Source organism: Cebus imitator, unplaced genomic scaffold (genome assembly GCF_001604975.1).
Source record: "Cebus imitator isolate Cc_AM_T3 unplaced genomic scaffold, Cebus_imitator-1.0 Scaffold8, whole genome shotgun sequence".
Lineage (NCBI taxonomy): Eukaryota > Metazoa > Chordata > Mammalia > Primates > Cebidae > Cebus > Cebus imitator.
Window position 1 is genome coordinate 6794687 of NW_016107323.1, and position 13772 is coordinate 6808458.

The 13772-nt window shown below is 51.9% G+C and overlaps 1 protein-coding gene across 2 annotated transcripts in view; it reads right to left on the reverse strand.

Annotated features, from left to right (window-relative positions):
• TRPV4 (transient receptor potential cation channel subfamily V member 4) overlaps positions 1–13772 on the reverse strand; it is a 50565-nt gene that overhangs the window by 11387 nt on the left and 25406 nt on the right. For both annotated transcript variants that reach the window (XM_017541711.2, XM_037743243.1), the window contains exons 4-7: positions 8199–8351; positions 6006–6146; positions 3733–4031; positions 1471–1650 (exon numbers count right to left, since the gene is read on the reverse strand). In XM_017541711.2, coding sequence (XP_017397200.1) covers positions 1471–1650; positions 3733–4031; positions 6006–6146; positions 8199–8351 — 773 coding nt within the window. The remainder of the gene's footprint in view (positions 1–1470; positions 1651–3732; positions 4032–6005; positions 6147–8198; positions 8352–13772) is intronic.

Sequence of the window (13772 nt, forward strand, 5' to 3'; positions counted from 1 at the left end):
TATTCTCATGGTTCCCAAACTCCAATCTGTGGACAGACCAAGCTGCTGGCAAAATCATCTATATAGCTGCCTACAAGTATAAATACTGGCCTCCATCCTCAGGAATTCTGATTCAGAGAGAAGGATTGGGAAATTTAGCTGAAAAATGATAAATGACTGACTCATCACCATTCTCCAATTCTGAACCCAGGGCAGACATCAATAATTGAGCCCTGCACAATCATATTTATACAGTTCCCTGGGTAGACACTACCAATCAATCAGTTTGCACCTGAGATGCTAAACCTCCTGCCACCACTAATGTAAATCAAGTTGGTCACTAATTCAAAAGATGAAGCAAAGGAGGTCTTGCAATGAAGCCAAGCTCACAGGCCCAGTAAGCCACAGGGCAAGGCTAGAAGGGAGACCACCTGCACCCAGTCCCCAGCATTTTCTGCTCCATTTGTACAGGTTCCTAGCCCTTGAATGACTTGAGTTTCTCCATAATCATGATTTGTGCAATAACGCAGCCACAGAGAGGCTCTTGTCATGCTATTTCTGATGGTTAAAGACATAAACAAACCCAAACGACTAACAATAACAGAACGGTTCATTTGAACATGGCATATTTACATGCAGCAACAGAATTACCAAAAAACATTTGAAAGTGCAGAACAATGTTTACAAGATACTAAGTGGGGGGAAAAAAGCTAAAAAAACACTTGTGAGTTTTTTGTTTTTGTTGTTTTTGAGACAGGGTCTCATTCTGACACCCAGGCTGGAGTGCAGTGGTGTGATTTCAGCTCACTGCAGCCTGGACCTCCCCATGCTCAGGTGATCCCCCCACCTGTCTCCCAAGTAGCTGGGACCACAGGCTCGCACCACCAGGCCTAGCTAATTTTTATTTATTTTTGTTGTAGAGACAGGGTTTCACCACATTGCCCAGGCTGGTCTCACACTCCTGGCTTCAAGCAATCCGCCTACTTTGGCCCTCCAAAATGCTGGGATTACAGGCATAATCCACCATGCCTGGCTAAAAAAAAAGAGCTTTCAAAAGTCCATATAGCAACCACGAATGCTAATAGCTAACAATGTTTACTCTGTGCCAGGCCATTCTAAACTTAACCTCAGGTCCTCCCAACAACCCCACGGTATATGCACAGTCCTTATCCCCAGGTTACAAACAAGGAAGCTGAGACACAGAGAGGTGGAGCCACTTGTCCTGAGACACACAGCATGTAAATTAGAGCCAGGATCCCAAGCCAGTCCTATCTGCCCCAAAAGACCACCTTCCCACAAGCCTTGCTCATTTCCTCACATGCCAGACACTGTTCTGGGCACTTCGTTGGCACCTCCTCTTGCACTCAGCCAACATACTCAGCACGTTGGGGCCAGAGGCCTAGGCTCTCTCCCCCAGCCCAGCCCCACCCAGGGTCTCATCCCAGCTTGGCCCCTCCTTCCCTGCACCCCATGCCCCGTCCTGATGCCCACCTCAATCTTGCTGTTGTACACCAGGATCTCCAGCACGGAGGCCTCTTCCCCACAAGTGTCCAGGGAGGAGAGGTCATAAAGCGAGGAATACACTGGCCCGTAGGCCCAGTCCTTGAACTTGCGGGACAGGTGCCGTGTGTCCTCATCCGTCACCTCCCGCCGGATGATGTGCTGAAAGATCTGCACAGGGGGCCAGGAGGGTCAGGTTCTCACACTGGAGAGGCCCCCGGGGCTGAGCCCAGCTCAGCACGCACGTGACACCTCCCCAGAAAACAGCTGAGTCCCGGCTGCTGGAGGACCCCATCCTCATCTTGCTAATTCTTGCTCTTATTGTCTTGGTTTACAGATAGGGCGTGGAGGCTGGGAAAAATGAAGGGCATTCCAGAAGCCACATAACCAGTCAGCTGGAGCCAGACGGGACTTGGCCGAGCCTTCACCATCTTAATTGTAATGAATATCTTCCTCATGCCTTTAAAATAGCAATGAGCCCATCTTAATAATATGTGAATTATAATGCTGCCGATCAGCTGCGGTCCTGCCTGTTATCACTCCTCCTTCCCTGGCTTACACACAGGGAGGCTGAGGCACAGAGAGGAGGTGGGAGTTGACCAAGGTCATGCAGTTTCATAGGGCAAAGTTAGGATTTGGGGTTTGTATTTGTTTTGAGACGGAGTCTTGCTCTGCCACTGAGGCTGGAGTGTGGTGGCGCAATCTCGGCTCACTGCAACCTCCACCTCCCGGGTTCAAGTGATTCTCCTGCCTCAGCCTCCCGAGTAGCTGGGATAACAGGCGCTCCCCACCACACCCGGCTAATATTTTTGTATTTTTAGTAGGGATAGGGTTTCAGTATGTTGGCCAGGCTGGTCTCAAACTCCTGACCTCTGGTGATCCACCTACCTCAGCCTCCCAAAGTGTTGGGATTACAGGCGTGAGCCACCATGCCCGGCCAGGATTTTGGGGGTTTTTCTGAAACAGGATCTGGCTCTGTTGCCCAGGCTGGAGTGCAGTGGCACTATCACAGCTCACCGCTGCCTCAACCTCCTTGGCTCAAGTGATCCTCCTGCCTCAGCCTCCCAAGTAGCTGGAACCAAAGGCAGATGCTGCTGTGCCTGGCTAATTCATTTTTATTTTTTGTAGAGATGAGGTCTCACTATATTGCCCAGGCTGGTCTCAAACTCCTGGGCTCAAGCGATCCTCCCATGTCAGCCTCCCAAAGTGCTAGGATTATAGACATGAGCCACTGAGTCCGGCTGAAGTCAGGATTTAAACCAGAGCCTTTATACTGCCTCAGGACCCTGGTATAATTGCAATTTTAGTAATTTTTGCAACATTTTTATTTTTATTTTTTATTTGTTTATTTTTATTTGGGATCTTACTATGTTGCCCGGGCTGGACTTAAACGATCCTCCCACCTCAGCCTCCCAACTAGCTGGCACTACAGACATGTGCCACCATGCCCGTCAGGCGATATTCCCCACCCCCCATTCACTGAGCATTTACTGCCTCTCCCCATCTCCTCCCTAAGAGCCTTATGTGGATCACCTCATTTAACTGCCATGACACTACACCAGAGGGCACTCTTATATCCCCATTTTACAGACAAGGAAACTGAGGCACAGAAAAGGGAGACGCGAAAGGAACAGAAGAGAGGGAGGCAGAGGCTGGTCACTGAGGTCACACACTGGGAAGTGGGAGGGCCGGGGCGGCAGGTCTCCTCCCTCTAGGTAACTCCAGACTTGGTTCCCAATCGCGGCGATGCTGCCCCCCACAAGACAATTCAGCAATGGCCTGGAGATATTTTTGGTGGTCACAAGTGTAAGGGGAGGTGCTCTTGGCATCCGGTGGGTAGAGGCCGGGATGCAGCTCATCATCCGGCAAAATAACAGTCCAAAATAACCGTTCTGAAGCTGAGAAACCCTTCAGGCCCCATGCCGTGTGGCCCAGAGAGGGAAAGGAACTGGCGCAGGGCCACTCAGCAGCTTCGAAGCTGGGACCACTGCTGGGCCAGGGCCCTGGGACTCAGTTTCCTATCAGTGGCTCATCCTGGCTGGTGAGGGTAGAGTGGTGACTATCCTGTAGGGTGACATGAATCGAGAGGCTCGAGGATGAAGCTAAGAAGCTTGGCTGGACTCTAGGGAGCCACAGCAGGTTCATGAGCTGGGACATTCGCACACTGGGGTTGGCATGTTGGGAGGTGCGTGCACGTATTAATGATGGGGGGGTATGAGTGGGTGGATCAGCTGTGCCCTCGCCCACACTCACCCCAATCTTGCCCGTCTTGGCAGCCATCATGAGGGGCGAGAGGCCGTCGTTGTTGAGCACGGCCTCCAGGTTGCTGTCGGGGAAGAGGCGGGCGCACTTGAGCAGCAGCAGGTCGTACATCTTGGTAACGAACTTGGTGTTCTCCCGCGTGTTGTCGGCGATGGCCACCAGCGCATGCAGCACCGTGCTGCCGCGCGAGTCCTGCCGCCGCATGTCCGCCTTCTTGTGCGGGTTCTCCGTCAGGTAGTTGACGATGTGCGGCTGGTTGGTGCAGGCAGCCAGCGACAGGGGCAGCTCACCTGCGGGCCAGGGTTGCGGGGGGAGGTCAGCGAAGGGGGCCTGGGGTGGGGCTCTGCCTGCAGACGCTCTCGGGGCAGACACCATGGCACTCTGAGGGTGACGATGGAGACAGTACCAGCAGCGGACATGAACTGCAAGTTTCTCTGGGTGATGCCAGGGAGATGGGGGGTAGCTAGTTAAGGGCATAGGCATGCTACTTGGAGGCTATGAGGGACTGGACACATCCAATGACGGAATTTTTTTCTTTTTTCTTTTTCTGAGATGGAGTCTCACTCTGTCATCTAGGCTGGAGTGCAGTGGTGCGATCTCAGCTCACTGCAACCTCCACCTCCTGGGTTCAAGCGATTCTCGTGCCTCACTCCCCCGAGTAGCTGGGATTACAGGTGCATGCGATTACAGGCCAGCTAATTTTTGTATTTTTAGTAGAGACAGGATTTCCCTATGTTGGCTAGGCTGGCCTCAAACTCCTGACCTCAAGTGATCCACCCGCCTCGGCCTTCCAAAGTGCAGGGATTACAAGCATGAGCCACCCTGCCCAGCCGATGATGGAATTCTTTTTTTTTTTCTTTTTTTGAGATGCAGTTTTGCTCTTGTTACCCAGGCTGGAGTGCAATGGCACGATCTTGGCTCAACGCAACCTCCGCCTCCTGGGTTCAAGCAATTCTCCTGCCTCAGCCTCCCGAGTAGCTGGGATTACAGGCATGTGCCACCATGCCCAGCTAATTTTTGTATTTTTAGTAGAGACGGGGTTTCACCATGTTGACCAGGATGGTCTCGATCTCTTGACCTTGTGATCCACCTGCCTCGGCCTCCCAAAGTGCAGGGATTACAGGTGTGAGCTACTGCACCCGGCCTCCGATGATGGAATTCTTTGTGTGATTTTTGTCCCTGAGCTGCACATAAGGAGTGCCTTTAAGTAGGGGCAAAATTCAAACTATTTCATGAGTCCAGTGATGACGATAGCAGTGGTGGACTTTGGGCCTGGTGATGAGAGCACTGGTCCCAACATAAACCAGACAAAAGGGCACAGACAACACAGAGCTGGGCGCTGACATCACAGCCCAAGGGCCTCTCGTGGTTCCCACCACACAGCTGGGGAGGCTCAGAGAAGTGAGGTCACATGCCTGGAAAGGGCAGACTGAGGATTTGGCTTTTGTTGTTGTTTTCTTTTTGCTTTTTAAAGACAGGATCTTGCTCTGTCGCCCAGGCTGGAGTGCAGTGGTGCAATCACGGCTTACTGCAGCCTCAAACTCTTGGGTTCAAGTGATCCTCCATCCTCGGCCTCCCGAGCAGCTGGGACCACAAGTACATGCCACCATGCCATCTAATTTTTTTAATTTTTTTTTTCTTTTTTTGAGACAGAGTCTTGTTCTGTCACCTAGGCTGGGGTGCAATGGCGTAATCTCGGCTCACTGCAGCCTCTGCCTCAAATGATTCTCCCACCTCAGCCTCCCAACTAGCTAGGATTACAGGCAACCACCATCATGCCCAGCTAATTTTTGTATTTTTGTAGAGATGGGGTTTCACCATGTTGTTAGCCAGGCTGGTCTTGAACTTCTGACCTCAGGTGACACGCCTGCCTTGTCCTCCCAAAGCGCTAGGATTACAGGCATGAGCCACCACGCCCAGCCATTTTTAAAATTTTTGATAGAGACAGGGTCTTGCTATGTTGCCCAGGCTAGTCTCAAGCGGTCCTCTTGCCTTGACCTCCCAAAGTGCCAGGATGACAGGTGTGAGCCACGTGCCTGGCTGGAGTAAGGATTTGAATCCAGCTCCATGGTTCCAACTTCCTCCATGGCACTTACACCTCAGAGGCCAGGGCCCCGTGACCAAGACTGACACGCTGCCTGTGCCTGTGGCAGAGTGGCCCTGGGTGTCTGGGGGATGGTCAGGGCTGCAGACACCGCCAGTAGCACGCTATATCCCACCATGCCTCTCCAGCATGCTGTCAGCCCCACCAGGCCTCTCCTTACCGAAGTAGAAGTAGCCCCCCTCATCCTTGGGCTGGAAGAAGCGCCCACGGGCCTGGGCATGGACGTCAGCTCCTTGGGCCACGAGGAGCTCCACGTAGTGTTTGCAGCGGCGCTCGATGGCGATGTGCAGGGCCGTCTGACCTGGGGGCAGGGGACAGTCATCCAGGGACCTGGCGGAGCAGAGACCCAGCCAGGCTTGCTGGGGGTGGGTGTGGGGTGCAGGATATAGAAACTGAGGTGGAGGATGCAGGTAGAGTCCTGCCCAGCAACACCCAAGGGCAGCAAATCGGGCCCTCAGATATTCCCCAGGACATATCACAGAAGCAAAATCTCAAGCCCAAAGGACACCCAGTGTGTGGAATCCTGAAGGTGAGAACTTTTAAGATTCATAAGCTGCTTTAAAAATCCTAGAGTGGCTCATGCCTGTAATTCCAGCACTCTAGAGGCCGAGGAGGGAGATCACTTGAGCCCAGGAGTTTGAGGCAAGCCTGGACAACACAGGAGACATTTTAAAAATTAACTGGGCTTGGTGACTTACACCTGTGGTCCCAGCTACTCAGGAGGCGGAGGCAGGAGGATTGCTTAAGCCTAGCAGTTCAATACCAGCCTGGCCAACTGATACGGTTTGGCTCTGTGTCCGCATCTAAATCTCACCTTGTAGTTCCCATAATCCCCGTGTGTTATGGGAGGGACCCCATGAAAGGTAATTTAATTACGGGGGCAGTTACCCTCATGTTGTTTTGGTGATAGTGAGTGAGTTCTCAAGAGAGCTGATGATTCTAGAAGGGGCTTTTCCCCATTTCGCTCCACACTTCTCCTTCCTACCACCACGTGAAGAAGGACGTTTGCTTCCTGCTTCTGCCGTGATGGTAAGTTTCCTGATGCACCCCAGCCCTGAGGAGCTGTGAGTCAATTAAACCTCTTTCCTTTATAAATTATCCAATTTTGGGCAGTTCTTTAGAGCAGCATGAGTACAGACTAATACAACAACATAGTGAGACCCCATCTCTACAGAAATTTTTAAAATTAACCTGGCATGGTGGTCCATGCCAGTGGTCCCAGCTACTTGGGAGGCTGAGGTGGGAGGATCACTTGAGCCCAGGAGGTCAAGACTGCAGTGAGCCGTGATCACACCACTGCACTCCAGCTTGGGTGACAGAGTAAGACCCTGTCTCAAATATAAGAAAAAAGAAATAAATCCCAGAGGAAACAACAGTACCTTGGCCTCCCAGAATTTCTAACTCAAGGCGTAATATTCATGGATTTTGAATCTTAATATCCAGGCATCTGACGGTCAACTCTGATTTACAGAATCTCAGAATTCAGAACCAGAGAGCTTGGTCCCCTGCTGCTTTTGCCTCTTAGTTTGTGAGCGCAGGACTCACCATCACAGAGCCTCCGAGTCTCTGCCACCACAGCATATTAGGGCCATCCCCAGCTCGTGATCACTAGACTTGCTGCGTCTCAGAACCTTGAAACTTTTTTTTTTTTTTTTTGAGACAGGGTCTCACTCTGTCACCCAGGCTGGAGTGCAGTGGCACGATCATAGCTCACTGCAGCCTCAACCCTCTGAGCTCAAGTGATCCTCTCACCTCAGCCTCCTGAGTAGCTGGGACCACTGACATGGACGGGTGTGCACCAACAATGCCTGGCTTTTTTGTATCTTTTTTTTTTTTGAGACGAGTCTTGCTCTTGTCACCCAGGCTGGAATGCAATGGTGAAATGGCATGATCTTGGCTCACTGCAACATCCACCTCCCAGGTTCAAGCAATTCTCCTGCCTCAGCCTCCTGACTACCTGGGATTACAGGTGCATGCCACCACGCTCAGCTAATTTTTGTATTTTTAGTAGAGACACGGTTTCACCACATTGTCCAGGCTGGTCTTGAACTCCTGAGCTCATGTGATCTGCCCTCTTTAGCCTCCCAAAGTGCTGGGATTACAGGCAAGAGCAACCATGCCCAGTGGAATCTTCTATTCTGAAACTCGAAACAAAGTTGGCAGGGGTAGTTATTGTTCCTTCCTCCATCCATCCATCATCCATCATCCATCCATTCATTCATTCATTCATTCATTCATCAGGTCCTGGGTGCATGCTGGCACTTAGGCCCAGATCAAAGCTCTCGGGGGTAAGACAGGCAAGGGACAGTGTCTCCACCACCCCCATGGTGCCCCTGCCCAGCCCAGGCCCCACCTCGATAGTAGATGTCGCGGAAGGGCGAGTTAATGAACTCCCGCATGTTCCCGGTACGCTCCGCGATGTCCAGCAGCACAGGGATGGTGTCATTGCGGCCGTTGCTCAGGTTCAGCAAGGCCTTGGGCAGGCAGGTCTTCCCGGTGGATGGCTCTAGCGGGAGGGACACACAGGATGAGGTGGTGCTCCGGCCCGTGACCTTGAACTTCTAGGCACCAGGGTACAGAGCACTAGCAGGGGGTCAGATGTCCTGTCTGTCAATATCTCCTCTCTGAGTCCGTTCCCTCATCTGTCCACTGGAGACAGATGGCAGCCACTCTCACTGCCTCCAGTGGTGCTGAGAGGGTGCAATAAACTCATGGGGGTAAAAGCACTTTGAAATGTGAGAGGCTGCAGCCTACGGATTGGTGTTTATTTAAATAATCTTATTTGGGAAGATTATTTATTTATTCATTTATTTTTTTGAGAGACAGGGTCTTGCTGTGTCATCCAGTCTCAAGTATAGTGGTACAATCCTAGCTCACTGCAGCCTCCGGTTCCTGGGCTCAAGTGATCCTCCCACCTCAGCCTCCCAAGTAGCAGCTAAGACTACAGGTGTGCACCTCCATGCTCAACTAATTTCTTAATTTCTATTTTTGTAGAGATGGGATCTTACTATGTTACCTAGGCTGGTCTCAGGCTCATGCCCTCAAGTGATCCTCCCACCTCAGCTTCCCAAAGTGCTGGGATTACAGATGTGAGCCACCACACCCAGCCCTGGAAAAGATTTTTTAAAAGTGCTTCATAAACAAGTAAATGGTGAGAATGCTGGGTTGAACAAAGCCAACAGTATGTTCTTCCTATAGGGCCTCTCAGAGCCTTTCACACAGGGACTGTGAACCTCTAAAAGCAAGACACACTAGGCAGCGTTCACCCACCTACAGAACATAGAATCCTTTTCCCATGAAGCATTTACACTGGTGCCCCTAGAAGGGGGTGGAGGGGTGCAGCATTCCCCGAAGTGTGGGACTGCGTGCCACAGTGGATGTGAACGGACCTTAGGAGAGGCAGGAGAGAATCCTGGGGATTCCAGGGGTGCAACAGTAACACTGAAGGTTTCATCCACCGTCAAATCCCTCTCATGAAGTCAGCTATCCGTTTGGTACTAGCGGGTCCTTAACGCCTCTCACTAACATTTGCTGATGTTGCTGATGTCTCTTTGCAAGTTTCGTTCTATTGTAGCTATTTTTATGGTTACCTGAGTTGATTTATATCTCAGAGGAGTGAGCCGAAAACTCCCCTGTGAATCAGGGACAGGGCAAAATCATGCCAGGGGCTCTGGAATGGCCAGAGGGTGGAAGATGCAGGTGTGGGTTGAGGTGCCCATTCTGAAGCCAGATGCCTTAGGTTTGAGTCCTGGCTTTGCTCCCCACAGCTGTATGACCACTTCTCCGCTTAGTGTCCTTTCTGGCTAAATTAAAGCTATGAAGGGAGATTGAGGAGCTTAATCAGTATTTGATCAGCCCAGTACCAGGCAGATAGGAGGCTTTGCTAAATATTACTGTTGCTGTCATTATTTCATGAGAGGGGATTTAGGAACCATCTCCCCAAATGCCGGGAATCAGTGGGACAGCCTCACAGAGACCTGAATTCTAATCTCGGCCCTTCCAGGGGCAGGGTTGATTGGGACATGCCTTGTTCCCTGTTGCTTTCCCGCTGTCCACCTGGTGCCCAGCTCAGAGGCAACACCAGCTAACTATTTCTTAAATGAATAACTGACTCCTGCTCCCCAACTGTGGAAGCCAGGGAATGCCTCCTTCATCCATCCGTCCGTCCATCCATCCATCCATCCATCCATCCAGGATGCTGGCCGAGGCCTCTGGGAGTCCGCCCTAATGCACAGACACACCCCCACTTAGCTCCAGCCTCAAGGTGGCTAGTCTGTTTTCTCATTATTGTCTCTTGCTGGGCTGCTTACAAGTCTCCATGCTGACTTCAACCTCTTTCCCTCCCACACCCCAGCCTGCATGTGTCCTCTTCCCAGAGGATGGCGTCCCCATCCAGCCCAAAGCCTTGGTGTCACACTTGTCCTCACCCTCCTTCTCTGCCACATCCATACCCCAACATGTCCTATCGATTGTACTTCCTATTTCTCCACCCCCTCGACGGCTCTCCCTCCCTCTCACATGCCTAAGACACTGCCCTCATTTCCCGCTCAGGCCTTCCTTCATCCACTTTCCACATAGCAGCTGGAATGGTCACTTCAGAGCGCAACTGACCACAGTGAACCACAGGGCCTTTGCACCTGCCGTCCCTGAACCCCCACCCCGATCTGAAATACTCCTCCCTCCTCTTTTCACTTGGTTAACTGCAACTCATTCAGACTCTGCTCAAGTGTCACCTCCTCCAAGAAGCTCTCCTAGGTTTTCCCTGACTAGGTCAAATCCTCCAGGACAGCCTCTTGTTGACACCCATTACAGTTTGTAACTGTGTACTTATTTCTGTGGTTGCTTGGTCAATGCTGGTCCTGCCAAGGAGCCTGCAAGAACCTTGAGGGCACCTTGTGATGTCTGCTTTGCTCACTATTGTTCGGCCTCTGCCAAGCATGGTGCCTGCCATGGGGTAGGTGCCCCACAACCATTTGCTGAGTTAACACACATTGAAAGAAGGGGCGATCTGCGCAACCCAGGCAATTCCAAACCGTAGGTGACCCAAAGTGGAACTAGAGACCTTGGATTCGGGCTTTCAGACACAGGTTATAGACCCAGGGACAGGGCGCCTGGGTCCTGGGTGATGTCGGAACCAGAGATGAGGCGGAACATGCAGTTCCAGGACCCGGCCACCAGGTGGCGAAGTGGCTCTGCCCAGGGTGGGCTGCTGTAGTCAGGGGCTCTAAATTGACAATTGCTAAATTGGAGGTTGTAAAACCCTGCAGAGAGGACATGGGGGCAGGGGAGGGCATCCCAGACTTACCTATAATCAGATGAGCTCCTGACCCTGTAGCCAGAAAGACATGCAGGGGCGGATCCAGGACCTTAGAAAAGGACTTAGCCAGGGGCCCTGTCACTTCAGTAGCATCACGGGCCTCAAGGTAAGTCTCCCTCTACGCACATACACTAGCCTCTGCAAGTTCAGCGACCCACCTCCCAAGCCTATCTAGAGTCCCCCACCCATGCTCACGCACAGACATGCGTGCATCTGGGGGTTCCTGGACTAGGCTAAGAGCCCCCGACTCAGTCCTGAACTCAGAAGCCAGAGGCCTAAACAAGCAAGCCCGGTGCTGACGGCACAGGGGCCAGCGGCCACCTCCCCGGATCCGCTCTGCCCAGGGATTCCCCACCTTTGCCTCACATACTGGGCGGACCAGGAGAGGCCATGCGGCCAGGGCTTAAACCCAGGTTAGCTCCAAATGAGATTATCCATGCCATCACCGAGCTACTCCAGGAGCAGAGAGAGGCCTTGTCCTCCCACACCTCTACGCTTGTGCCTCCGAACGAGGCCACATCATCTATCCGGGAACCACAAGTGAATATTTTTCATATATCCAGCAACTGTCTTTTTTTTGAGACAGAGACTCGCTCTGTCGCCAGGCTGGAGTGCAGTGGTGCGACCTCAGCTCAGTGCAACCTCCACCTCCCAGGTTCAAGTGATTCTCCTGCCTCAGCACCCCGAGTAGCTGGAATTAAGGTGTGTGCCACCAAGCCGGTTCTTTTTGTGTGTGTGTATTTTTAGTAAAGACAGGGTTTTACCATGTTGGCCAGGCTGATCTCAAACTCCCCACCTTAGGTGATCCACCCGCCTCAGCCTCGCAAAATGCTGGGATTACACTCATAAGCCACCATGCCCGGCCCCAACAATTATCTTCTGATAGACACAAGGATACTGTATTGTATTGTTTCAGTGTAAGAATGAAGTTGGCCAGGCGCAATGGTTCACACCTGTAATCCCAGCACTTTGGGAGGCCGAGGCAGGCAGATCACGAGGTCAAGAGATCAAGACCATTCTGGCTAACACGGTGAAACCCCATATCTACTAAAAACACAAAAGAATTAGCTAGGCGTGGTGGCACACGCCTGTAATCCCAGCTGCTTGGGAGGCTGAGGCAGGAGAATTGCTGGAACTTGGGAGGCGGAGGTTGCAGCATGCTGAGATTGCACCACTGCATTCCAGCCTGGGTGACAGAGCAAGACTCCACCTCAAAAAAAAAAAAAAAAAAAAAGAAAGAGGTTGAGGCCAGCCTCGGTGGCTCACACCTGTAATCCCAGCACTTTGGGAGGTCGAGGTAGGAGGATTGCTTGAAGCCAAGAGTTTGAGACCAGACTGGGCAACAGAGTGAGACCCTGTCTCTTAAAACAAAAAAGAAAAATTAGCCAGGTATGGTAGCTTGCACCTGTAGTCCCAACTGCTCTGGAGGCTGAAGCAGGATTGCATGAGGCCCGGAGTTCAAGGCTGCAGGGAGCTGTGATCACACCACAGCACGCCAGCCTATGTGTCAGAATGAGACTCTATCTAAAAAAAAAAAACAAAAACCAGGTTGATAACGGTCTATGTGGATGACGGAGCACAGACTTGTTCACCCTGTTTGGGAGCTTAATTTACCTAAAGTAACTGAAGTCTCAAAAAATGGCCTCTTCTGACATTCCCGAAGCTTCCTCAGACTTAGGATGTAGATCAACCAGTCAGTCTTCCGGCCCTTCTTCATAACAGGAGTCACGATTTTTTTTTTTTTTTTTTTTTTTCTGTCACCCAGGCTGGAGTGCAGTGGCACCATCAGAGCTGACTGCAGTCTCAGCCTCCTAGGCTCAAAGCAATTCTCCTGCCTTGGCCTCCCAGACTCAAGCAATCCTCCTGCCTTGGCCTCCCAAAGTGCTGGGATTACAGGCATGAGCCACCATGCCCAGCCTAGGTGTCACACTTCTTGACATGGTATCTTGACTTGTGAGATGACAGCCAGTTACTAATGGCTTACCCGGAACCCAGCACGTCACAGGTGGCTGACCTGGGTACAGGTGTTCGCAGGTGAGGTCTGGGGCTGTGGAGGGTGCCGGTGCCCTGAGGTGGGTGTTTTGAATCTGGACAAGGCTGAAGGGTGAGCTCTCTGGGCTGGGGCTTCAGCCCAGCTGCGCTGGAGTGGAGCGGATCCCAAGAAGTGGAATCAGGACTCCCAGCCCAGACACCCTGCCCATCCCTCCAGACCTTCCCTCAGGGGAGCAGGAGCTCCAGAGCTCCAGCTGCCTGCGCTGGGCTCTTTGTGAGATGACCTCTTCTCAGAGCCAGGAGCATGCTGTAATTATTCCCCCTTTTCACAGATGAGGAAACGGAGGCTCAGAGAGGCCACACATTACTTAAGTAGTAAAGGTGGGATCTGACCCCAGGTAGGTGGACTCTGCTTACCCACTACACTAACCTTTTCATAAATAAGGGCTGAATGAATGAATGAAAAACTGGAGGTAGCTGAGGCTCAGAGACCACGTTAAGTAACAAGGTGAAGAACACATAGGACCAGACTCCCTGGCCAGTGCTCTTTTCAGGCCAATGCAGTCCACTGACCCAAAGGAAGAAGCTGAGGGGAAAGGGGACCCCCAATGCCAGGCC